At 43.6% G+C, this 26,356-nt stretch overlaps 1 protein-coding gene across 4 annotated transcripts in view; it reads right to left on the reverse strand.

The window, feature by feature from the left end:
• Window positions 1-26,356, reverse strand: part of UBR3 (ubiquitin protein ligase E3 component n-recognin 3) — a 172,366-nt gene that overhangs the window by 101,799 nt on the left and 44,211 nt on the right. For 2 of the 4 annotated variants that reach the window (XM_061608526.1, XM_061608525.1), the window contains exons 16-23: window positions 24,452-24,585; window positions 21,393-21,480; window positions 18,006-18,145; window positions 16,545-16,641; window positions 2,739-2,880; window positions 1,987-2,091; window positions 739-912; window positions 513-545 (exon numbers count right to left, since the gene is read on the reverse strand). In XM_061608526.1, the coding sequence (XP_061464510.1) occupies window positions 513-545; window positions 739-912; window positions 1,987-2,091; window positions 2,739-2,880; window positions 16,545-16,641; window positions 18,006-18,145; window positions 21,393-21,480; window positions 24,452-24,585 (913 nt within the window). The remainder of the gene's footprint in view (window positions 1-512; window positions 546-738; window positions 913-1,986; window positions 2,092-2,738; window positions 2,881-16,544; window positions 16,642-18,005; window positions 18,146-21,392; window positions 21,481-24,451; window positions 24,586-26,356) is intronic. The other 2 variants (XM_061608528.1, XM_061608527.1) reach the window with 1 other exon arrangement.

Below are 26,356 nucleotides of genomic sequence, written 5' to 3' on the forward strand. Positions count from 1 at the left end.
TGATTTACTATTAGAAAATGAGCCATGGCTCTGTTCCGCACTTTCTCTCCACCCGGGAAGGTGGCAACCCCATTATGAATTGGCTATAAATCATTTAAACAAGTTAATTATGTGTTCACAAAGATAAATCAACTAACCATTTATCATTCCAAGTAATTTTTAACAAGACTGAGGGCTAAATTTATTGAAAATGGGTAGCTAAAGAGCAGCGTTATGTTAGAAATGCTGCAGCAAAAATTCACACACACTCTAAACAAAGCAGCCGGCATTTATTTAGCAACAGGCTAGCAATTAAAAGAAGTTATCTCCAGCAGAAGGCACAATGCATTGGAACCAAATTGTATTGCCAGGTTCTAGGCCAATGCACTTTTTTGCAACACAATCATTACAAATCTGCAATGATAACTATTTCTTAATAAAATTCTTGAAAAGATTGTGGAATTGCAGAAAAGTTAGAATCAGTACAGTTAAAGACATCTTGCCATTAGAATACAAGATACACACAACTCTACCTCTCTCTGAAGTCCTTTAGGTCGCCTTGGATTCTAGTGAATTGGAGGGAAAAGAATGCTATTAAAAAATTCTAAGAAATATTATGTTATATACTGGACACATAGTATGGAGAAATGGAAGTTTAACAAAGGTTAATTCAACTACATAAGGGCAAAAGGCCTTAAGGTTAACATTGCCTTAAGAGATCTGGAACAATAATAATAATCCAAAAGACCTCATCCTTACCTGAGAAGCTGCTGAGCCATCAGAACTTGTACTTGCAGGTGGTTCTCTTTTCACCTCTGGAGCTGTCTCTGGGACTCTTACGCGCACGTAATTAATCAAGTGACGCATGTTAGACACCAAGTTATTCCCTGGAAACCAACTATCATGGCAGCGTTCTTGTCCTCCCACTGAATCCTGGCACATCAGCCATTACACAAACAAAAACAAAACAAAGCATCAACATAGGTTGTGGTCAGCACAATCCATGCAAGTGAAGAAGCATTAAGGAGACTTATTCCTAAATAAGTATGCATAAGACTGTCACATTAGTATTTAAAGAGCACCTTAAGTTTTTGGGGAAACTACTCTCTAATGCAGCCTTTCCCAACCAGTGTGCCTCCAGATGTTGTTGGACCACAACTCCCATCTTTCCTGACCATTGGCAATGCTGGCTGAGGCTGATGGGAGTTGTGGTCCAACAACATGTGGAGGCACACTGGTTGGGAAAGGCTGCGTCTAATGACTAAGGTGGCAATACTATGCATGTTGTACTTCACATACATTCTCCTAATAACCCTTACAAAGAGCCTTGTAAAGTATTGTTGTCCCTATATTTCACCTGATAAACTGAAAGTATTAACCTAAACTCACCCAATGGGCTTATTGACTTGGGACTTTCAGGCTCTAAGCTCAGTTTTTGAGTTGCCACATTATATTACCTGTCACTTGAGTTATGCCTATGACCCCACTTCCACTCGCAGAGAGCCACCCACAATCCAGTTAAGGGCCTCAAAAGATAATGAGCTGGATCCAGAATATCCTTTCCACCAACAGAAAATTTCCTTCTGTTTGTGGAAAGATCTAAAATAGCCTTCTTCAGGCCTTGAGGTCCTAGATGGGGTTGTAGTCCAACAACACCTGAGGATCCAATATTATAGAAGGCTGGTCTAGGGCCTAAGATTCAGTAGTGGCTCTAACTGTAGGAAAGAGGGTGGCAAGGCAATTTTCAATAATTGCCCTCTCCCTATGGTGCCCAATGCTACCTCCCACACTGTTCTGAAGTGTCCTCCAACCTATCAGAGTAGCTTTCCAGTAGACAGAAGGGGAAGGAGAGATTTGTTGAAATTGCCTTCATCCCCCCTCTCCAGGAGGACTGTGCTGTGAGTGGCGTTCTGCTCATAGGAACTCTGAATCCAACATTATATATTTTATATATTAAATGTAAATGTAGTTATATACACCAAAAGCTCAAAAAATGTCAGCACTTACCTCTTCATCAGATTCCTGCTCAGGTGAGTTCTCTAGTCCCAACTCAATCAAATATAAAACCATGCAAAGGACATGTTCTGACAGATTTTGATGATCCATTAATATCTAAAACAAAAGAAAATATTACTTTCCTTTTTCCATTTCCAAAATTTCCACTTTAGACTTACGGGAGGAAAAAGGAAGGAAATTATGTTTGTCTACATTCTATGCCTATAATCCAAAATTTAGTAAAGGAAAATCTCTCAGAATGTAACTTTTTACCCACAGAAGAACAGAGGTCAGATTCAGTATTTAGACACACGTAGCCCCACCCTCCCACACACAGCTAGAAAACATTCATGTTGTGAATTATGTCAGCTTTCATTTTTACAGAACAAACTAAAGTACACACACAAGCCTAACAAAATTTCATACATTCTAGTTAGCCCAGCTAATTTAGCTTGAACCTGTGCAGATGAAAAATGCAAGTGTATAACGTCTCAGGACAGGATCAAACAGGCCTTTATGGCAGTATTTTTTCCCCAACATTAAATTTAACCATGTATGCACTTATGTACCATTTTGCCTCAGAAAAATGAATAATAAAAAATGGTGGCTGAGGTGGGAAATTACTCAGCTTAACTTTTTTAAAAAATCACTATTTCAAAAATGTACCTAAAGCAACCTAATTCACATCACAAAATTATATAAAGTTGGAAGTAACTTTGACTCTCTTGGTTTCCCTCACCCCCACCCTGAATATTCAGTAGTACCTTGTAGAGCAGAGTGAATAATACAATGTGCAAAGTTTTGCAGTGCAAGAGCCTCATGAGACCTTTATAGCTTGAGTGCAAATGTGTCCGTTTCTTGTAAGGAGGCCAGGGGTTTCCATTAACTTTACCACTTTGTTTTAAACTGTAAAAAAAACACAACAAATAACCAAAGTTAAATGCTAACAGAAGATGCAACTGAGAACTGTGGTATTTAAAAGTTACACATTTAGCTGCATGCTCTTTTAAACATTTCAGGTAGTAAAGAAATACTTGTGCTGAACACTTTGAACACCAGGTGCCAATTATAACATAGGCTAACCTTCAACTGAGGTACCAAAATGCTGTTATCTGATTCTGTTATCTTGCCAAAGTACATCCCTTAGACGTTAGAACTTCAGTACGAATTACTGGAAAACACTGTGTGTTGTACCCAACGAAGCAGAGACTTCCGCTTGCACAACAGAACATCTTCTCTTCCTCCCCCAATGCACGCCTCTAATTTGTTCTGAGGTTTTCCCCAACCCCCTGGAGCAGTTTTGAAGGACAGGGGACACGGGGAGAGGATGTGCAAGGATTTCCACTCGCGCAACATAAGACAACTTTATTGGATACAACCCTGGTGCATGGCTGACTAATTCTACATCTAATCCCAAGGTCAACAGCAATTCAAATAACATGGCTAATTAAACTTTCTTTAACTGCACAAAAAGAGTGAGGTGGCCACCATCTATACTTGTATTCCACATCACAGACAGACCTATGTTGATGACCTGTTATGTGACTGTGAGAAAGACTCAAAGACTTTACTCAATTGCCAGGCATTGCCCAGTATGTCTTTAGAATGATCTGTGATATTTTGAAGATGGGATAGCAAGCATAGACACTAACATGATGTGTGAACTAGGTCAGTGTAATCCAAACTGTGGCTTAGTACACATGCTCCCAAAGCGGACATCGCAGCTGTTTTGCTCCTTCACGGTCATTCTACTGCTGCACTGCACTGAGCTAAGCCATGGTTTCGCTTAGCGTACCATCCAAACCCAGGCTCTTGGTTTAGCTCTCCTAGACAAACCACAAGTTGTGAATGACAGGACAAATCTTGATCACAGCTCCGGGTTACTCTAAAAAGGACTAAACCACAAGCATGGGTTTAGATGACACACCAAGCCAAACTATGGCTTGACTCAGTGCAGCACAGCAGCATAACAACCAGGAATGAGCAAAGCAGGTATGTTATCCTCTGCAACAGTTCATGCGTTCTTACTAAACCATAGTATGACTTAGCAAGACATGCAAATCAAACTCTAAACAATGGTTGACACTGCAATTCCTACATTTACTCAAAAGTAAATCTTAAGTTCAAAGGTAAACCCCTCCTTTGTAATGTGCTGAGGATTACAGACTTTAGAATTCAGGAGCAGATAGCAACCCATATGTTTCTTTCCCATCCCTCCTTTCATGTGAATTCCCAATTCCTGTCCTTGTCACTGTTAATCTAGATGTAGCAAGATGCATATGCAACACTGCTTTAGACGGGGTGTGAAAACTAGCTTCAAAGCCTGGCTTCATAATTGGCAGTAACGTTGGTGCTGATTACACCAACAAAGAAAGGGAGGAGGAAATGTAAAAGCCAATGGCCTGCTTCCAATCTCTTAACCCTGGTTAAGAAATTAGGAGCCTAAAGTCTGTACTGGGCTCAAGTCCAGGGGTGCTGAGGGAGGGAGAATAGTCAGGCAACAGAATGTTCCCTTAATGGAAATTGCTTAAACCAAGATGACCATTGTTGTCAGAGTGAAATTCAGTCCAAGATTTTCATCTAAATCTGTTTAAGACAACATGCTACCATTGTTGTCAGAGTGAGATTTAGGTCAACAAATGTTATGTTAAATCTGTAACTTACAGGTGACAAAAGGAAAGCAGAAGCAAGGAAATGAAAAAACTTAAAAACCAATTTGTACTTTGTTTTCTGATTATATCTACCAATGATAAATTGTCCTTTTAATAATATTGATAGAAAACATAGTTCTATGACATTGACTGCTTGTGAATGAGGAACAACTATAAACATCAAGTTGGAGAACATTTCCAGTTATTTTATGAAGAACAGTTCTTAAGGATGCAAATGTGAGGGGGGGAGGAAGAAGAAGAGAGGAGTAACTCAAAAGGTTGACTTCCAGTTTGTTTTTACTTGGCCTCAAGGAACATAGTATTCAATTCACTAAAAAATGAAAAGGTTATGTATTTCTTGAGGATGGCAGGTAATACATCATTTTGACATGTCACTTCATGAAACCAAACCAGTTTTGTAAAAAGAGTTTCAAAGTATAATTATCACAGAATTTGTACAAGTGAGAATGGACCGCTGATCTCACCTGAAAGGTGGTTTCCCCAGGTAGCATGACATCAGGTGGGTTATAGAGCTGTCTAGTGTCCAAACACAGGATTGCATAGGAGTACAGACTTGAACTGCTCCCTCTAGTCTTCACCCCAGTCTATTCTTGCCTTCCTCCGTGGCAGTTCCTTACAGTCTTAGCTCTGCTAATCCTTGTCTGTAGTGAATCTTACTTTGTTGTGTGTGAGATGTGTGTTGCGTGCGAGTGTGTGTTTTTGGAGGAGTTCCTTGGCTGTTTCTCCCATCAATAGAGGCAGTTTGCACCTGCCCCTATACCAGCAGGCAAGAGGGTGCTAAGGCGACCTTGTCAGTGGCAGGCAGGGTGGTTGCAATAATAATTCCTTTCAAGTGAACCCCCCCCCCAAACAAATTACTAATTCACCTTGTACAGCGCACCGCATACCAGTGGGACTCTCAAGTTTACCCTGGAGTAGGACAGGACAAAGCACAGGCCACTCCAAAACAAGAAGTTAGAAAGAAACAAAAGATAGAAGAGAGTATGAACAGGAAGGATACTCCAGTGGTTGTGACCTGCAAGGTGTGTGCCATGTTTGTTTTCTTGCCTGAGAACAACATGGCGTACATGTGCAACAAGTGCAAGCTCGTGGCACTCTTGGAAGAAAAAGTGAGAGGTGGGTGGCCACACTGAGAACTATAAGAGAAGATGAAGGGTTCTTAGAAAGAACGCTGGAACAACAGCAGCAAAGAGAAGTGGAGGTGGAAGAGCAACAGCATGTGGTAGCAGAAGAGGAGACTGCTTTGGAGAGGAGCAACGAAGTGGAGGTGACTCCGTGGGAAAGGGTGACAGTTAGGAGCAGAAGAGCTAGAAGACACCCTTCACCAGCGGAACTACGGAACCACTTTCAACCACTTGATGGTGAGACTGGAGGACAGCCTGTGGTGGAAGAATTACAGGGGACCCCGTGTGACAACGAGCAAGAGGCTGAAGCTCAACCAAGCAGGGCCAATGAAACCTCACCCCACAACAAGAAGAGTACTAGTAGTGGGAGACTCCCTACTGCATGGGATCAAAACCCAAGTATGCAGAGAAGATCCGTGGACTCGCCAGGTATGCTGTCTACCAGGAGGACAGATTAGAGATGTGACGGAAGGGTTGCCATCACTCATCAAGTCCACCAACAGGTATCCCTTTCTCCTCATCCATGTAGGAACAAATGATACTGCCAAATGGAACTATGAAGAAATCACATCAGACTTTGAAGCTCTGGGAAGGAAACTCAAGAACTTTGGGGCCCAGATAGTTTTCTCGTCCATCCTTCCAGTACTTAGAAGAGGAGGAGAAAGGGAAAGAAAAATACTCTGTGTGAATGAATGGCTACGAAGGTGGTGCCGACATGGGAGATTTGGATTCTGGGACCATGGGCTATGCTTCCTGGAAGATAGATTGCTGGCAAGTGATGGGTTGCATTTCACAAGGACTGAAAAGGATGTGTTTGGCCACAGCATGGAGAAGTTCATCAGGAGGACTTTAAACTGAATCCTAAGGGGGAGGGAGACGTAAACTTGGTGGTAACGACTGATGAAGGCTTGTGCACAGTAACGGGAACAGAGAGATCAGCTGTAATAGGGACCAGTGACAGTCCTCAGAAAAAAGTAGTAAGGAAGCCAAGCCATAAATCACATGGTCTTCGATGTCTGTATCCTAATGCACAGAGCATGGAAAACAAGCAGGACGAACCTGAACTCTTAATACAGGGGGGCAATTACGACTTGATAGGTATAGCTGAAACTTGGTGGGATGACTCCCATGACTGGAATACAGCAATTGAAGGATATAACTTGTTCAAAAAGAACAGAAGGAATAAAAAGGGAGGTGGAGTCACGGTATATATTAAAAATATATATGCCTGCACAGAAATACAGGAAGATGAGCTTGGTAGTTCCACCGAGGGTATCTGGATTAAAATTAATGGGGCAAGTAATCAAAGGAATGTGGTGCTTGGAGTCTACTACCGACCACCCAATCAAGGAGAAGATGAGAATGTAACTTTTGAAAAGCAAATTGCCAATGTTTCAAGGAGGCATGATGTAGTAATAACGGGGGATTTCAATTATCCCAATATCTGTTGGGAGCCAAATTCTGCCAAACACGGCCCCTCCAAGAAATTTCTGACTTGTGTTGCAGATAACTTTCACCTACAGAAAGTGGAGAAAGCAACCAGAGGATCAGCTATCCTGGACTTGATTCTAACCCATACAGATGATTTGGTGGATGAAACGGCAGTTACGGGAACACTGGGGGAAAGTGACCACACCATACTTGAATTCTTGATTTTAACAGAAGCGAAAGCTGAGAGTAGCCATATGCGCACCATGAACTTCAGGAAAGCTGATTTTAATAAACTCAGAACAATTGTAAGTATGGTTCCATGACAAGCAACCCTAATGAGAAAAGGAGTCCAAGATGGGTGGGAGTTTCTAAAAAAGGAAATTCTAAAAGCGCAATGGCAAGCAATTCCAACATGGAAAAAAGGGGGGAAACAACAGAAGAAGCCAATGTGGCTTCACAAAAAGCTTAGAGGTGACCTGAAAACAAAAAAGGACACATACAGGAAGTGGAAAGAAGGCCAGGCCACAAAGGAAGAGTACAGGCAGGTATCACGGAATTGCAGGGATGGTGTCAGGAAGGCTAAAGCTGAGAATGAGCTGAGGTTAGCGAGGGATGCTAAAAGCAACAAAAAAGCTTTCTTCAGGTACGTCCATAGTAAAAGACAGATAAAAGAAACGGTGGCACAGCTACTCAATGAGGATGGCAAAATGATAACAGATGACAAAGAAAAGGCAGAAGTCCTCAATTCCTACTTTGGCTCAGTCTTCTCCCAAAAAAGGATCTGTGACCCTCCCGGGAAACATGAAGTAGAAGGGGCAGGATTGGAGCTTGAGACTGATAGACAAACGGTCAAGGAATACCTAATCACTTTGAACGAGTTCAAATCGGCAGGGACCGATAAACTGCATCCTAGAGTATTGAAGGAACAGGCTGAAGAACTCTCAGAACTGCTGTCTATTATCTTTGCAAAATCGTGGAGGACTGGTGAAGTGCCGGATGACTGGAGGAGAGCTAATGTTGTCCCTATCTTCAAAAAGGGCAAAAAAGAGGAACCGGAGAACTACAGAACAGTCAGTCTAACATCAATCCCTGGAAAAACTCTGGAGCAGATTATAAAGCAGTCAAACTGTAAACACCTTGAAAACAATGCAGTGATTACTAGGAGCCGACATGGATTTATGAAGAACAAATCCTGCCAAACTAATCTTATCTCATTTTTTGACCGGGTAACCTCCCTTGTAGACTGTGGGAATGCTGTGGACATAATGTACCTCGACTTCAGCAAAGCTTTTGACAAAGTGCCCCATGATATTCTGATTAGCAAGCTAGCTAAATGTGGGCTGGATGGGACAATTATCAGGTGGATCCACAGTTGGCTCCAGAATGGTCCATTGGACTCACCTGAAGGGTGATTTTCACAGGTACGCCTGCCATCAACTTGGGCTTTACTGCCATCTAGTGTCCAAAGGCAAGAATGCACTCGAGTTAAAAGCTGGGCCTCGGGCCCCTCCCACTCCATTTCATTCGGGACGAGTCCGAAGTGGCATATCTGAAAAGAACAGAGGCCGCAGGCCCAAACAGCAAGGAAAACGGAGAAAAAGCATGGCAACATGGAAAACACAGAACTTGCAACCTAAGCATAGAGGTTTTAACCGAGGGAAAACAGAGCAAGGCACAACAACTTACAACAAATAGACTATAAAGATGGAACCAATCAACCAGAGACCCCACAAGGGAGGGACGTGATGGCAGGCGTACCTGTGAAAATCACCCTTCAGGTGAGTCCAATGGACCATTTTCCATAGGTAACCTGCCATCAACTTGGGATGTACCAAAGCAGCCCCCTAATCGGGAGGGACTACACACAGCTTACTATTCAGAAAGGACATGTTGGAGGACACGTCTCCCAAAGGAGGCGTCAGCAGAAGCATATCTGTCGATCTTATAATGCTTCACAAAAGAGTTAGGAGAAGACCAAACCGCAGCCCTACATATATCTGCAAGGGGTGCATTAGTTAGAAACGCAGCCGAAGTGGCTGCTGATCTGGTGGAGTGAGCCATGATGTTAGCCAGCACTGGAAGGTTAAGGGACTGATAACCCAGGGCAATGCAGGCCCGCAACCAGCAGGACAATGTGGATTTGGAGACCTTTTTCCCCAAGGTCCTAGGGTGAAAGGATACGAATAAGGAATCTGTCTGCCTAATGTCTTGGGTGCGAGATAGATACAGTTTGAGGGCTCTCCGAACATCCAGCGAATGCCAGGCCTTTCCCAGGGGATGCACCGGCTTTGGGCAGAATGACGGAAGCACAATGTCCTGGCTACAGTGAAATAAAGAGTTGACCTCGGGGCAGAAGGATGGATCCGGTCGCAAGACCACAGAATCCTTATGAAAAATGCAGAGATGACGGGCCGAGGACAGGGCGTGTAGTTCTGAGATCCGTCTCGCTGTGGTAATGACAACAAGGAACAGGACCTTGAAAGTTAACAGTCTGAGTGGCACTGAGGCAAATGGTTCAAACGGAGGGTGCTGTAGGGCCTGCAGGACCTTCGAGAGGCTCCAGGAAGGAAAGTAGTGGCGCACAGCTGGTGAGAGGCGGGCGGCTCCTCTTAAAAAGCGTTTGATGAGTGGATGAGCGCCCAAAGGGGCGGTCGATAAGGAGACGGACAGTATGGAAGAGATGGTGGAAGCATGGCGATGCAGGGTGTTCGGCCGCAGTCCCTTAGACAGTCCTCTGTATAAGAACTGGAGAACGTGCTGAACAGTGGCTTGAGAAGCTGGAAAGCCCTTAGAGGAACACCATTTGGAAAATGCACACCAAGTACTCCGATAAATGTGATTTGTCAACGGTCGTCTTGATGCTAGAATAGTATCCAACACTCCCTGGGAAAGTCCCGCGGCGGTCAGGTGCTGCCGTTCAAAAGCCAGGCCGGATCCGGATGCCAAATTGGTCCCTGCACTAGAAGATCCGGCCTGACAGGGAGGATCCAGGGATCCGCGACTGACAGTGAGAGAAGATCCGAGAACCAAGGTCGGCGAGGCCAGTACAGGGCTATCAGGAGAAGCCGAGCCCCCTCGTGCCAGAGCTTCATCAGTGTCTTGCCAGTAAGGAGATCGGAGGGAAGGCGTACAGGAGGCTGCCTGGCCAAGGTGCCGTCAGTGCATCCACTGCTTCCGCCGTTGGCTCCAGGTACCTCGAGAAGAAGCGAGGCAGCTGGCAGTTGTGGCTCGACACGAAGAGGTCCACCGAGAGGGCGCCAAATCTGAGTTGGAGGAGGTTGAACACTGCTGGATGAAGCTTCCACTCTCCCGGGCGTACTTGCTGCCTGCTGAGCCAATCGGCAGTGACGTTCAGCAGCCCGCTGAGGTGTTCCGCCCGTATAGATAGTAGGTGTTTTTCGGCCCAGCTAAAGATTTGGGCCGCCTCTGCCTGAAGAGCTCTGGACCTGGTCCCCCCTTGCCTGTTGAGATGAGATTTCACGCAAACATTGTCCGTTCGGATCAGCACGTGCTGCAGGGAGAACAGTGGCTGGAAATGTCGAAGGGCAAGATGAACCGCCCTGAGCTCCAACCAGTTTATGTTGTGAGTTAGGTCTGCTGGGGACAACACTCCCTGGACAAAGCTGGCGTTGCAGTGTGCTCCCCAGCCTGATAGGCTGGCATCTGTAGTGATGATAACCCTGACAGGCTCCCTGAAGGGCGTACCCTTGCTGAGATGTGCTGTCACTGTCCACCAGCGGAATGATGCCCTCAGAGAGGGTGCCAGCGGAATCACGCGGTGATTGGACTTGGCAATGTCCCCCTGGAAGGGTAGGAGGGCCCATTGTAAAGTTCTCGTGTGATGTTGAGCCCACGGGACAATATGAATGGTGGAGACCAGCATTCCTAGCATCTGGGCCAGAAGCATGACGTCTGCCCTTGAACGATGAGTCAGAAAGGTTGCCATGGCTGTGATGGAGGCGATATGGTCTGACGACAGGAAGATCATGGCTAGGGACGTGTCCAGTATGGCTCCCAGGTGTAGGAGGCGCTGGGTTGGCTGAAGATGACTCTTTTCCACGTTGACTAGCCAGCCGTGCGAAGTTAGGGCATCTAGAGTGAACTGGAGCTGTCTGTCGGCTAGGTCCCAGGAGCACACTCGGAGAAGAAGGTCGTCCAGGTAGGGGTAAATATGCACCCCCTGTAGGCGGAGAAAGGCCACCATGGTGGCAATCACTTCGGTAAAGACTCGAGGAGCCGATGTAAGGCCGAATGGCATGGCGCGGTACTGGAAGTGGTGTTGGCCGAGGGAAAAACTGAGGAAACGTCTGTGAGCCGGGCAGATTGGGATGTGTAAGTAGGCATCCTTCAAGTCGACGGATGCTAGGAAATCCCCTTGTTGCAGAGCTTCCACAATTGAGGCCAGTGACTCCATCTTGAAGCGGTGGTACTTGACAAAGCGGTTGACAAACTTGAGGTCTAAGACCGCCCTCCATGAAGAATCTCGCTTGGGAACCACGAAGAGGACGGAGTAGACGCCTTGCAGCCTTTCGGATGGAGGAACTGGCTCTATAGCGGCTATGTCTAGCTTATGATGTAGGGCATCCTGCATTACCGTCCTGCATGACTTGGAGATGGGGGAGAGGCAAAATCTGTCCAGGGGGGTCCGCCAAAATTCTATGTTGTACCCCTGGGTGAAGATGGCCCTGACCCAGGTGATGTGTCAGGGTGAGCCAGGAGCTTGCGTAAGAGGCCAGTCTGCCTCCTATGGGGATGGCGTCAGAACTGCCTACGCTGACGGGCTCCTCTGCCATCGGAAGAGGAGGAGGCTGGCCTGTTTTGATATTGGGGTCTGCCCTGGAAGTGTTGTCTAGGCCAGGGTGCCCTGGAGGAGCGAAAGTCTGTGGACCTGGCGTCTCGTCCCCGCCCGCCAGGCCACCCCCCCCGAAAGGGCTGGAAGGAGCGGTAAGGAGTAAATCGTCGAAAGGGTCTGCGGTCATCCCTTTTGACTGTGGCCAAGGTAGGTTTACGATTGTCCTTGGGGTCAACCAAGACCGCTTTAAGAGCATCGTCAACAAAGAGCATAGAGCCCGAGTATGGGGCCATGGACAGGTTAGTTCTGGCAGCAGTGTCGGCATCCCAATGTCGGAGCCATAGGGTTCGTCGAGAGTCTATCTCAGCAGCAAGGGCTCATGCTCCTTGGTGGGTAGCGTCCAAAGTGGCATCAGCCACGAAGGCAGCAGCTTTATGCAATTTGAGTAGGCTTTTACATAACTTGGCTGGATCAGGATTGGGATCGTCCAACAGGTCATCGAGCCACATCATGGAGGCGCATGAGAAGATGGAGGCAGCGGCTGAGGCCCGGATGGAGTGGGCAGATGCCTCGTGGTTTTTACGTAGTATGAAGTCAAGCCGCCTCTCAGAGGGGTCTTTAAGCTGAGATTCTCCCTCTTTAGGGAGGAGAGATCGAGACACATAATCGGAGATAGGCTGGTCCACCCCAGGGACATTCAGGAAGGACATAAATTCTGGGGCCAATGGGTACAGTTTGTTGGCCAACGGTGAGAAGCGACGTGGGCGCAAGGGGCGGGCCCATTCTTCCCTGGCTAGCTTGTTAATGGGATCTGGCAGAGGGATAAAATGATCCGTTGATCTGGGGGTCTTTAGAACTCTAGCGCCCTTGACTGGGGGGGTGGTAGGTTGCGTTTGAGCAGGTTGAATGCCCAGGGTATCCATTACCCTGCATGAGAGTGGGGGGTAATCAGCTGAGTCGAAGAGGCGACAGAAGAAGTCCTCATCTAGATCGGATTCTCCACTCCACTCATCAGGATCAGCCTACAGGAAAGGTAAGTAATCCTGCATCTCCGAGGGCTCGCCACCAAGTCTGCCTCTAGAAACATCAAACGGATTAGGCGAGGAGGGAGGGATATCCTCATAACAAGCCGGTTGTCTTACAGAGCTGGACTGCCGTGAAACTCCGGGCTGGGGCGACGGCTGTGCTTGGGGCAGAAGTTGAGCTTGGGAGAGACACCCTAGTACCTCTCGCAGCTGTAAAAGGAATTCCGGAGACAACTGGAGCCCTGAAGGAGGAGCAGAGGGCACAGGATGCTCTTGTGTAGGCAAAAGAGGCTGCACTGGAGGAGTCGGAGGAATCAGAGGGACATCAGAATGTGAAGCCTTCAACTTCGTCCTCTGACGACCCAGAGGGGGATTGAAAAAGAGTGGGTATTGTTTCTTGTGCAGGTTTCTCTAAGGACGGAGCAGAAACGTAACGGGCCCTCTTAGGAGCGCCATGGTGAGATAAATGTTTAGTCTTGGCCAAGGCCTTAGAGTGCTTATGCTTGGAAGGCTTGTGCTGAGGTAAAGAGATGCGCTGGTGGCTTGACCCTGCGGAATGCGCCTCCTGCAGCTGCTGGTCTGCCATGGTGGAGTCTAGATACACGCACACAGTGGGGAAGGTGCGGTAACACTCGTATGCTGAGAGGAGATGAGAAGTAGGCTGTGCACTAAGGTGCCAGGTGCCAAGAGAAAAAAGGCTTGTTCGCTATGGCACTGCAAAAAGGGAGGGAGTGGGAACTCACCACAAGAGAGGCACTAATATCACCCTGATCAGTCAGGGAGCCAAGAAAGTAAGTCAAGCTGCAATATTGGCCACTGGCTAAGTACACGCACACAATGGGGAAGGTGCGAGACCGCTACAATACACTGCCAGGAAAAAATTGCCTTTTGAAAAAATGCAGTGTGGCCCAAGGCTAAATACACGCGCACAAAGGGGAAGGTGCGGTACCGCCAATGTGCACAGAGAGACTAGATTATCGGTAGAAAAACTTGCGTATAACAAAATTGAGTGCACAGAAGTAGATACACACGCACAATGGGGAAGGCGTGGTATCTCAAAAAACACAGCTTGCTCAAAATGTGCAGCACTCCGCTGCAGATAGGTATTACAACCCTAGGAAAAGGCACTGAAAAATAGCTGGATAATAAAAAACAAACAGGAAAAAACAAAAGCCAAAAAACAAGAGCCAAAAAACAAGACTAAGAAATAAAAGGAGTACTGGAAACCAGACCTCCTAAAAAAGGCCCCTGCAAGGGTTAACGGCAGCCAGAAAGAAACGCTGCCGGCTAGGGCCGAGCAAGAAGCCCGCACGTGGCTACGAACCGCCGGAGGAGCCGCGGCGGCGTGGAGAAACAAAAAACGCCACTTCCAGAAGACGGAGGCCAGAAGAAGCAGCCCAGCCAAGGAAAAAAGGGGACTGCAAAGTCTTGAAGAGGGCGAAAAAACGCTGCCCAGGAGCCAGCACGGGAGGACGGCCGAGGAGGGAGCCGCAGCCGCGAGGTACCCTACTTCAAACGAAAACGGCCCCGGGAGGGGGGGGGAACCGCAGCCGTGGATCCCCCGAACAAGAAGGGAGCAGCCGCCGCTGCTAAAGGAGGCCGCAGCCGTGCACCCCCAAACAAAAGGGAGGCAAAAACAAAAGGGGAAGCAGCCGCGCTGCCAACACAAACTGAAAGGGTCAAAGAAAAAAGAAAAAAGCAAGAAAAATGAGCAAAAAACTCCCGAAAGGGAAAAAACAGACCCAAAATTCCCACACACTCCTAAGCAAAAAAGGGGAGGGGGGGAATACAAAGGGAACAGCAAAAATCAGAACAAAGAGAAACTTAGCTACGCTAGTCAGGAATCAAAGTTCTTCGGACAAAGGCAAGAATGGAATGGAGTGGGAGGGGCCCGAGGCCCAGCTTTTAACTCGAGTGCATTCTTGCCTTTGGACACTAGATGGCAGTAAAGCCCAAGTTGATGACAGGCTACCTGTGGAAAATCATACTCAAAGAGTGCTTATCAACGGTTCGTTCTCAAACTGGGTGGAAGTAACAAGTGGGGTACCACAAGGCTCGTTCCTGGGCCCAGTGCTCTTCAACATTTCTATTAACAACTTGGATGAGAAGGTACAGAACATGCTTATTAAATGTGCAGATGATAGAAAATTGGGGGGGCATAGCTAATACTGTAGAAGACAGAAACAAAATTCAAAGGGACCTTGATAGGCTGGAGCATTGGGCTGAAAACAGAATGAAATTCAACAGGGATAAATGCAAAGTTCTACACATGGGAAAAAGAAACCAAATGCACAGTTATAAGATGGGGGATACTTGGCTCAGCAGTACAACATGTGAGAAGGATCTTGGAATTGTCGTTGATCACAAGCTGAATATGAGCCAACAGTGTGATGTGGCTGCAAAAAAGGCAAATGCTATATTAGGCTGCATTAACAGAAGTATAGTTTCCAAATTGTGTGAAGTATTAGTTGCCCTCTATTCAGCACACTGGTTAGACCTCATCTTGAATACTGCATCCAGTTCTGGTCTCCGCACTTCAAGAAGGATGCAGACAAACTGGAACAGGTTCAGTGGAGGGCAACAAGGATGATCAGGGGACTGGAATAAAGCCCTATGAGGAGAGACTGAAAGAACTGGGCATGTTTAGCCTGAAGAAGAGAAGACTGAGGGGAGATATGATGATAGCACTCTTCAAGTACATGAAAGGTTGTCACATAGAGGAGGGCCAGGATCTCTTCTTGATTGTCCCAGAGTGCAGGACACGGAATAATGGGCTCAAGTTGCAGGAAGCCAGATTTCGACTGGACATCAGGAAAAACTTCCTAACTGTTAGAACCATACGACAATGGAATTAATTACCTAGAGAGGTAGTGGGCTCTCCGACATTGGAGGCATTCAAGAGGCAGCTGGACAGTGATCTGTCGGGAATGCTTTGATTTGGATTCCTGCATTGCACAGGGGGTTGGACTTGATGGCCTTATAGGCCCCTTCCAACTCTACTATTCTACAATTCTATGAGAAGCCTGTTTTATTTAAGCCAGTTTTTTATAATACTTGCATTCTTCACACTACAAATAACCAGCAATCTCAGAAAAATAGCAGTAAGTTCACAAAGCACGTTCTAACATTGAACTGGTTCGCATGTCACACTTAGCCATAATTTGTTTTAAATTGTTTTAGTGTACTATACATGGCATAAATAAGCCATGGTATGACTTATTTTTGTCATGCAAGCCAGATCATGGTTTGTTTATATCAAACAAACCATAAGTAGTAAGCCAGAATAAGCCAATAACAAATGTTGGCTTATTTCTGACTTATCCTTCCCAGTTTCTTTGAAACAAACAACAATACAACAAGCCATACTAAGAAAGGCTAAGCACATTCATGATTGAGCCATGGTTTAAACCAAGCTGGTTTAATGCACCATGTGAACCAGCTCACAGTCTAAAAACAAAAGGCATTGTATATTACTATTACATAATACAATAATAAATTCTTATTATTTTGAATATATTCAACTTACAATGCTGTATATCTGTCCATTGCAGATTGTACATCTCTACGATAAACAGTTCGAAGAATTACCATGACTGGGTCAAATTCCTTATCCCAGACTTCAGCTATTGTTAAAAGAAACAGAACACGTTTGTCAGTAAATTCTGACATTTATTCCAGATTTAATATTTTAACTGCTTATAAAGATAAATACAAACTTCACAAAACAAATTACATACTTACAAACACACCATAACTTCACTTGACCATTTAAATATTTTAAAACGCTAAAATATGAAATCCAATTACAAGCACTAAAACACTGAAATAGTTTTTAACTTATGTGATGGTGTTTAAAATGTGGCAGATTATCACTAAATGTAGAACTAAAGTAGCTGTTTAAAAATTGTTTCTTAATCATGCACTTCAATTATCATCATCATCATCATAAGAGATACATTCAAGAGAAAAATATAATGTTGATGCCATAAGGCTATTCACCATTTTACTTCAGCATAACTCAGCTTCCCTAGGGAACTCCATTCTATAGTTGTTTTCTCAAAAGACAGAAGTAACAGTGAGTTCAATGGAGCTTACTGCAAGAGTCAGTCTTATTTTTTTTGGTAAGAATGTAAGCGCCTGTTGAATCAGGCCAGTGGCCCATATAGCCCAGCATCCTGTTCTCACAGTGGCCATGAGAAGCCCACATGCAGGACATCAGTGCAAAGAGAACACTCTCCCCTCCTGCGGTTTCCAGCAGCTGGTATTTGGAAACATACTGCCTCTGACTATGGAGGCAGAGCATTGCCGGCAATCAGATCTGCATCCTTTCTGGAAAAAAATGTCTACGCTTATCCTAATAGAGTAAGAAGAATGACTAGTACTTAAAATCATTTTTGTTTCGTGGTCCTATTGAAGGACAAGACACTATCCATCTGCAACTTTTAAGTCATCATCTGTTTGTGATTTAGTTCTTACCATTCCTAATGTACAGCTGCTGCATCTGCAGCTTGACAGTCAATATTATGTACTATTTCCTAGACCAGGCTTTCCCAACCAGTGTGCCTCCAGATGTTGTTGGACCACAACTCCCATCAGCCTCAGCCAGCATTGCCAATGGCTGAGGCTGATGGGAGTTGTGGTCCAACAACATCTAGAGGCACACTGGTTGGGAAAGGCTGTCCTAGACTAACAAAAATCAAGTTATCTAGACAGTTGCACAAAGTGTACCTTCCTTGTAAAATGTTATATTGAGTTGTAAATTAACGTTTTAGAAATCAGATTCGCACCATTGTTTAAGAAATATGTGAAGAACTGTAAGAGACAAACTTAATTTAAATAAAGCATTTCTCTTGGTGATTTAAATCAATCCACCCTGACAACAACCTCTAAGAGGTTTATATATTTCTGGAACTGTAATTTATACCAGCTCATTAAGAATCCATACATATATTGCAGATGTACACTATCGAACAAAAACAGAACATACCTTTAGGTGTATACATTCCCTGCTGCATAGAGCCCCCAGGCTCAAACACAGGAGCTTTAAAATCCGCCACAGCTGACAACATTGATTCAAAGCTTAAACTTCCAGGAATAATGCCACTTTTAGGATTAGGATTTTCTGGAATGTGATTCTTGCGTTAAGATAGACAACAAAAATTGCCAATATATTTTTGATAGAAATATATTTCCCATGAGCACTCTATTGACTCTTTTCAGGTTGCATCCAACAACAGCTTTGCATTAATGGAATAGGGGGAGGGTTGCTGAAATTGAATGCCTTGCCTTGTGCAAGCAGAAGTGCTTTCCATTAGGAAAAAGCACCACTGGATACAAACTAGGTTTTAGTTAGGTTTTAGTGTTATTGTTGGAATTTTAAGGTTTTAATGTGAATTATATGTTTTTATGTTGTATGTCACCCAGAGTGGCTGGTAAACCAGCCAGATGGGCAACTAATAAATTTAATAAATAATAATAACAACTTTCATCTAGAGTTCCCGATCTGTGGTTCACAAGCTTCATGCTGCTGATCCGCAGCATGTCTGTGAAGGGCGGAAGCAGTGCCTACTCTATCATTCTAAGGGTTTGCACTGTCTTCCAGCCTCCACATTCCCCCTTGTTTCACACTCTCTCTCACTCTCTTCTAACTCTATTTCATTTTGGAGATGTGGAAGATTACTGGATGGGTGGACTGGTAGCAACAGCAACATCTTTGACCCAGCCCTCTACTCCTAACTGCAGTAGCCACAGAAGGTGGGTAGTCTGTCTCTCCCTCCTCACCACTGACATCCATCCTGGTCGCCCTTCTCATCCTCTTTTGTTTCTGGTTTTTGTGCATGCCTGCCTGCCATGGGTCTGGCAGTCACCAAGTCAAATCAAACGAGAGGGCTTGACAAACAGCACTCTTCATTTCTTACAACTGCTGTGATCCCCATCTTACACCCTTCATACTTCCTCACCCCCATTTTCTAGCTCCCTTTAATGTACCACACCCCGTGCCACTTTCAAAGCACAAGGGTTCCTCCTCAGCAGCCTGCATGGCTGCAATGAGAGACACCAGGAAAGGAGAGGTAAAGCCAAGAGATTTCAAAGCTGCAAACTACAATGTTTACTTGCAAGTAAGTGCCATAGAACACAGCTAGGCTTATTGAGCAAAGTGCATGGACTCGCTTTTAAGACTGCTGTCCTATGCACATCTACTACTGATCTCTGGGGGGCTTCCTTCCAAGTAAGATGCATGGGATTGGCTGCATGATGAGGTTTGGGATGAAAAAGGGACAAAACAGATTATTTTGGTGAGGGAAAGGGCGAAGGGATTTTTGTAGATCACATCTGTGAAGTGCTTTGAGAGCAAGCCTTTTCAACACTTTTCCACCTCTTATTACTTCCCTTCTGAAACCAATCCCACCTACACACATAAATCCCTCATGTTCTTTATGCATCCCTCATATTAAAATTTGTATTTTTATTGTATTATATTGCTTCTTTTAGCTCTTATATATTGTATTACAATTTGAATTCAAACTGCAATACAATAAAATACAATATAAAAGATTAAATAAAAATACAATTAAAAATCATACAACATCTAGCACAGGGCATGATAATTGCTACAACAGGCAGAAAAATCATTGTGTTCTTCCAAGATCCTCAAGAATGTTCAAGTGGTCCATGGGGAAAAGTTTGGGAACCACTGATCTAGAAATAAATGTTTACATGTTTTCTAGTGGACTGAAGCAGTTGAAGTTTCTGCAATTGCTTCATTTTACCACAAGAGGTCTATATTTTACAATAAATCCTGTTCAATCAATCATTTTAAGAGTTAATAGAGAACTTTTTCTTGGAAGTGGCACATACTTTTCTGTACAGTACATGGTTTATCACCTCCCCCGATATGAACCTACCCGTACACTATGCTCAACATCGAAGACCCTCCTCCGAGTGCCTACTCATAGGGAAGCTCGGAGGGTGGCAACAAGAAAAAGGGCTTTTTCAGTGGTGGCCCCTGTCTTATGGAACAACCTCCCTGAGGAGATACGCCTGGCGCCAACACTTCTATCCTTCCAGCACCAGGTTAAAACTTTCCTCTTCGCCCAGGCATTTTAATACGTTTTAATATGTTTTAGTATGTGTTGGAATTGTTTCATCTTTTAAAATTTTAAATCTTTTAACGTGTTTAAATTGTTAATATGTGTTTATTGTATTTTGATGTTAGTCTTGTGCACCGCCCAGAGAGCTTCGGCTATGGGGCGGTATATAAGTTTAATAAATAAATAAATAAAAATATTCTATTTGTACAACTAAGATTAAGTGACTGATTAGATACACAATTGAACACTTATTCATGAGGTGCTGGTAAACAACCAAAAAAGCCCACTGTTTGGAAAAATGATAGCACCACATAAAAATACAGAACGCTAATTGGCATAAGGACATAATTTTATAAATCTAGCACTTAGTAGTATTACTAATCCATCTTAATCCACATTACAGTAGATTAAGAACATGCACATTTATAAGAACAAGAAAACAAACAGGCTACAGCTATCCTTAGCCCCTAACAACACTAAAGCAGAGGCTAGTTTTGTATTTCACCCTTCTGTTGGGATCAGAGGATCAAGACGCATTTCACATCTTCAAATATGGAAGATTATATCACCAGAAAAATAACACTAGACTGGGCCTTTGTACACATTTGTTGTTGTTATGTGCCTTCAAGTCGATTATGACTTATGGCGACCCTATGAATCAGTGACCTCCAACAGCATCTGTCATGAACCACCCTGTTCAGATCTTGGAAGTTCAGGTCTGTGGTTTCCTTTATGGAATCAATCCATCTCTTGTCTGGCCTTCCTCTTTTTCTACTCCCTTCTGTTTTTCCCAGCATTTCAAATAAACCAGCAAAACTGATTTCAAATAAACCAGCTAATGCTAGTATTGCTATTTGGTCCTGGTTTATTGCTCAGTTACTCCCTAGAATGCCAGAAACCAATCTGGGCAAGACAGCTTAACTCAAAGGAAAAACAAAAAAAGAATTTACAACTATCTCCCTTCTTTAGAAACGGTGTGACAGAAAGGTGATGACTTTTATTATTATTATCTCTAGACCACAGCTAGAAAGACTAGAGTGATGATTTTTTTTTTAACCAGCTCAGCAGAGCATTAAATTACATGGAACATTCAAGACTCATTGCAAACTTAACATGCAATGTTTCAAATGAAAAAATAATAGTATTGATAAGCCTAAACTTACTTCTAGGCATTCAAATATGCTATTATCCGTAATTTTACTTGTTAGGCACCAAAGGAAAGCACAACACACCAATCATATTCATTAATCATACAAAAATGTATTTAATGACGTTCTAAGGATATGAGGTCCAGCAGCGAACTATGAGTCCTGTCATTCATGCAGAGCTGAGCTACCATCTCTGCTCTCAGAATCTCATCATCAGTCATTCCTAGGAGTAAATGAAAGGTAAATTAACACTAACGTATAATACCACCCATAAGATATAAACTGGGAATTGGGAGTTATTTCTACTTAAAAGGACAGTCAGTTCAACATTACAAGAGGTTTTTTTAAAAAAATCATGACTGAATTAACAAGTTAGATTGTAAATCCAAGGAGTATCAATAAGAAGTTAGGATATTAGGATTTACAGCTGAATGCTATGTCTGTTTAACAATTGATATGTTAACAATTCTCTTAGTAAACATTTTTAGAAAAGAACAAATTGAAGACAGTTATAAAAGAACTCTGTCCCAATTTGAAGCATACTGAATAAGACCAAAACTTAGTAGAACAGTCTCATACATATTTTAACGATTGAGAACCAATCCAGTTTAATGCAATCCTATGCATACATAGGAGAAAGCCTCAACTAACTCACTTGGACTTACTTCAGAGTAAAACACATAGGATTATGCTATCCCCAGTCACCAGCATGCAGGTGTCCTAACTCATTAACACATGCTGTATTACAGTAATATAAATTTTCTCCAATTTAATTGGCATTCTGGAGGGGAGGGGAAAAAACCAAGAAGCTAACAACATAATGGAAAGTTGACACAGAGTTTATTGTCCTGGTCAACCACAAGGAATTACTAAAACAAAAGATTAATACATGATGGAATTCTTGGGTTCATTAACTCGCTTACCAATAGTGAAAATAAGAACTGGAAATGCAGAAAACAAGCAGCCAAAACCTCCAAACTGATTACTATACCTACTGATTATAGAACTGCATAAGACATTGATTCAAATGGATTTGTACAAATATACTGGATATGAATTACCAAATGCGATGTAAGGCTACCTGGCCATATGCTCCAAAACAAATTTTGAACTTGGCCATATTACAGAAGGAGGCATTCTTCCCCTAGAAGGGGAAAGATTGGTGCTGACGATTTTACTAGCAGGTAGTCACAGGTCTCCAAGTGCCTCTGCCTGCCAACACCCAAGCAAGTCCAGCCTGGGGAGGAGTTGTATCTCAGTGAAAGAGCAAATGTATTACATGCAGAAGGTCCCAGGCTCAATCCCTGACATCTCCAGGTAGGGGTAGCAAAGACCCATCTGCAACAGAAGATCAGGGACCGAGACTGCAACCCTGTGCACACTAACCTGAATGAGCCTCACTGCACAAAATTCAACTGGTTAGGACACAGTACAGGACCTTTCTGGTTGTGGCACCCAGTTTATGGAATTCTATTCCAGGGAAGGCCCATGTGTCTCTATTATTTTATATATTTATTTAAAATATTTGTTAACTGCCTGCCATCAAAAAATTCTAGGATGATATACAAAAGTATGAATAAAGTTAATTCATACAACATACAAATTTTAAAACCATTAAGTAAGCATAACAAAAAGCAGAAAACTAAAAAGCTAAAAACAGAATGGAATATAATTCCAAACATTATCTACATCTAAAATGTCTGGCTTTTAGACATATTTATTATTATTATTATTATTATTTATTACATTTGTATACCGCCCTATAGCCAAAGCTCTCTGGGCGGTTTACAACAATTAAAAACATTAAAAACAAATTGTATATTTAAAAAAAAAAAAAACCAATTAAAAATACATGTTAAAATGCCTGGAAGAAGAGAGGACATGATACAAAGAAATCACAATGCATGCTCAATAAACAGCAGGAATTATATAACCTCTCCACAAACTTTGTGCAAACAAATAATGGTGAATGCTCAAAAAACAGGTTGTCTGGAAGTGATGAGGTTTTGACTGCATTCTTGAGTCCTGCTAGATTAGGCAGAAGAGTCCATCTTGGCCTGTATCCTGTTTCCAACAGCAACCAGGCTGCCAGGGAAGGCTTGAAATCATCTGGTATGAGGAGTTTTGACATTCGCAGAAAATTCAGGATATATCTGAACATTTGGCCATCTCTGTCAATGAAGTAGTGCTGCTTCAGGCTGTCCAAAACAATTGGCTCTGTGCCATCAAAAAGCCTATTTCAACAAGCATTTGGTTTGATGAGATGTCTGTCTCACTGTTTGATTATGTTTTCTTGGATTCTATTTTAATGTACGCAGGTTTTTATTGTTACATTGTGTTATTTATATTTAATTATTGCAAGCCACTTTGGGAGCCCTTTCAGGCTGAATGGTGGGGTATAAATACTCTTATACACACATAAAAACAATGGGACTTATTGCCAAGTCAAAAAGCAAAGGATTGTGCTGAAAAGGAGATTCAGGATTCTGGCAATCACAACCTCTGGCTTGTTTGCTTAGGCCAGCCAAGGTTTATAAACCTTTGCTCACACATGATAATTATTAAAAATCCACCTAAAGGCACAAAGAGATCATCCAAATGCAATATTGCCTTCCAAATCTCTCCCTCTATGTTCTAGATTAAGATATAGATGAGAGAGAGAGAGAGAGAGAGAGAGAATTTTGCTACTAAAAGGCTAAAGTTCTGAGAAACAGTTCAAGAATGTCAGTCAGCAAGTGGTTTTAGATGTTGTTTCCATGGCCATTCCTACCCAAACACTGCTTGAGATTCAGTATATGTCTGTACTTTGGGGCTAACCTGTAATACCACTCAAAGGTTGTGCGGCCCTGAGGGGGGGGTGGAGCAGGAAGGCCTCCCTAACCACCCTGCAGGGATGGGGCCCAGAAGAGGGGCTTGGGCTTGGCCCACCCCCTTTTCCCATGACAGGGTGCCCTCACCCGCTGGGGGATGAGATGAGTTCCACACTTGTCTCTGCAGATCATTCTACTATGCAATCAAGCATGTAATTGGCTTTATTCCAATAAATGTGGCCCTTGATTTACCCACACCTCATCTTGTCTTGCCTCTTCATTTCCCGGCTATGCGCTGCAATCAGTGTATGTCTGAGATCATTCATACTGAGACACAGAAATTACTAGAATTAAAGCATAAGGCAGAAAAACTACCAATCTTACCCAAGTGTAAACGAAGACTTAAAAGAATTACAAGAAATGTTAAGGCGCCTTCTAACATTGATTTCTCATGCTCTGAATCTAGCATTGTATTCTGATGTTGTGAAGCCATTGTTAAAAGGTCAACCACCTTGAACCTAGAGAAGGGGGAAAAATCAAATTCATAATATTTAGTATGAATTTTGGTAGCAGATGGCCTTCAACAATAAAGATTTATTTCATTTCAAAATTTAGTATGATTAACAACTTGAGAGCATTTTTTGCTGCTCCTTCAGAAACCTCATGAGGCTCCGAGGCATTTGCCCATCCAGACATGATCAAGTGGAGGAAACAATGCAAAAAATTGTTGCAAATGCAACTTATTTGCCCAGACATTTTGAAGTTGTTTATTATTTAGTCTGTTCTGCTTGTTGGAGTTGCGTCCAATTGTTTTTATGGCAATGATAATCTATTACTCTAATGCGTTTTTGGTATGACACATTTTATTCTTGCTGATTGTACAGTAATACCTCAGTTAACAAATTCTGCAGGAAAGAAGTTCCTTTTATTTATTTATTATTTGATTTATATCCCACCCTTCCTCCCAGCAGGAGCCCAGGGCAGCAAACAAAAGCACTAAAAACAGACTTTAAAACACATTAAAACAAATGCATTTGCATTTTGACAAATTTGTAGGGCAGTACAATATCTCAAAAAGGAGGTCAGGTCTCCTGCTCCCCTGGTGCATTTACTAGAGCTGCCCAATTTTCCTGCTTTTTAAAGTTGGATAGAAATATCTGTTGGCTATAGGTACATCCTTAAACTGCAAGGTTTTTTGCCTATTAGTTAATTTCCCTGCTTTTTAGTCCGGGAGGTAAGAAATGGGATCCTGTGCAAGTTTGCTGACAATGGATAGATCATTTGCATGCTTATTGAGTTCAGTTGAATTTACTCCTGTGCAATCATGCTTAGGATAGGTAAAACTGACCATGGGGAGGGAAGCCTGGAGTGGGCAGGGGAGGAGGAAGAAGGAAGAGGGGAGGAGGAAGAAGGAAGAGGGGAGGGGAGGAAAAAGGGAGGATGAAGGGAGAGGAGAGGGGAAGGAGGGGAAAAGCAAAAGGGAGGTGATGAGAGGAAGAGGAGGGGAGGGCAGGTTTCATCATTTGCACACTTATTGAGTTCAATGGGATTTACTCCTATGCAATCATGCTTGAAAAAGAAATGGACTGCCTTCAAGTCGATTCCGACTTATGGCGACCCTAGGAATAGCATTTTCATGATAAGCAGTATTCAGAGGTGGTTTACCATTGCCTGCCTCTGAGGCTGAGAAGCAGTGACTGGCCCAAGGTTACCCAATGAGCTTCATGGCTGTGTGGGAATTTGAACTCTGGTCTCCCAGGTTGTAGTCCTAGGATAGGTAAAACTGACCATGGGGGAAGAGGATGGGGAAGAAGGGAACTGGAAGGAGATGGGGAGGGGAGGGCAGGTTTGATCATTTGCATGCTTTTTGAGTTCAGTGGGATTTACTCCTGTGCAATCATGCATAGGATAGGTGAAACTGACCTGTGGGAGGAGCGGGAGGAAGGAGGAGGGCAGGGAGGGGAGGGGAGATTGGGTGGGTGGGCACTGGGCAGATTGTGAACAGTATCATTCTTTTTCAGGGTTTCTTCTACCTTTTTATTCTACAGCAGGCACATGTAGCCTCCCACTCAAATTTAAAGCAAAGCTGTCCCTGGCCACATCCACACTAGACCTTTATTTCACTTTAGGCAGTCATGCCTTTTCCCAAAGAATCCTGGGAAGTGTAGTAAGGGAAGGGTGCAGAGAGTTGCTAGGAGAGGCCCTGTTCCCCTCACAGACCTTCAATCAGAGTGGCTGACTGTTAAACCACTCTGGCCACTGGAGCTCCCTCAGTGGAACAGGAGTCTT

The sequence above is a fragment of the Rhineura floridana genome, chromosome 2 (genome assembly GCF_030035675.1).
Source record: "Rhineura floridana isolate rRhiFlo1 chromosome 2, rRhiFlo1.hap2, whole genome shotgun sequence".
Lineage (NCBI taxonomy): Eukaryota > Metazoa > Chordata > Lepidosauria > Squamata > Rhineuridae > Rhineura > Rhineura floridana.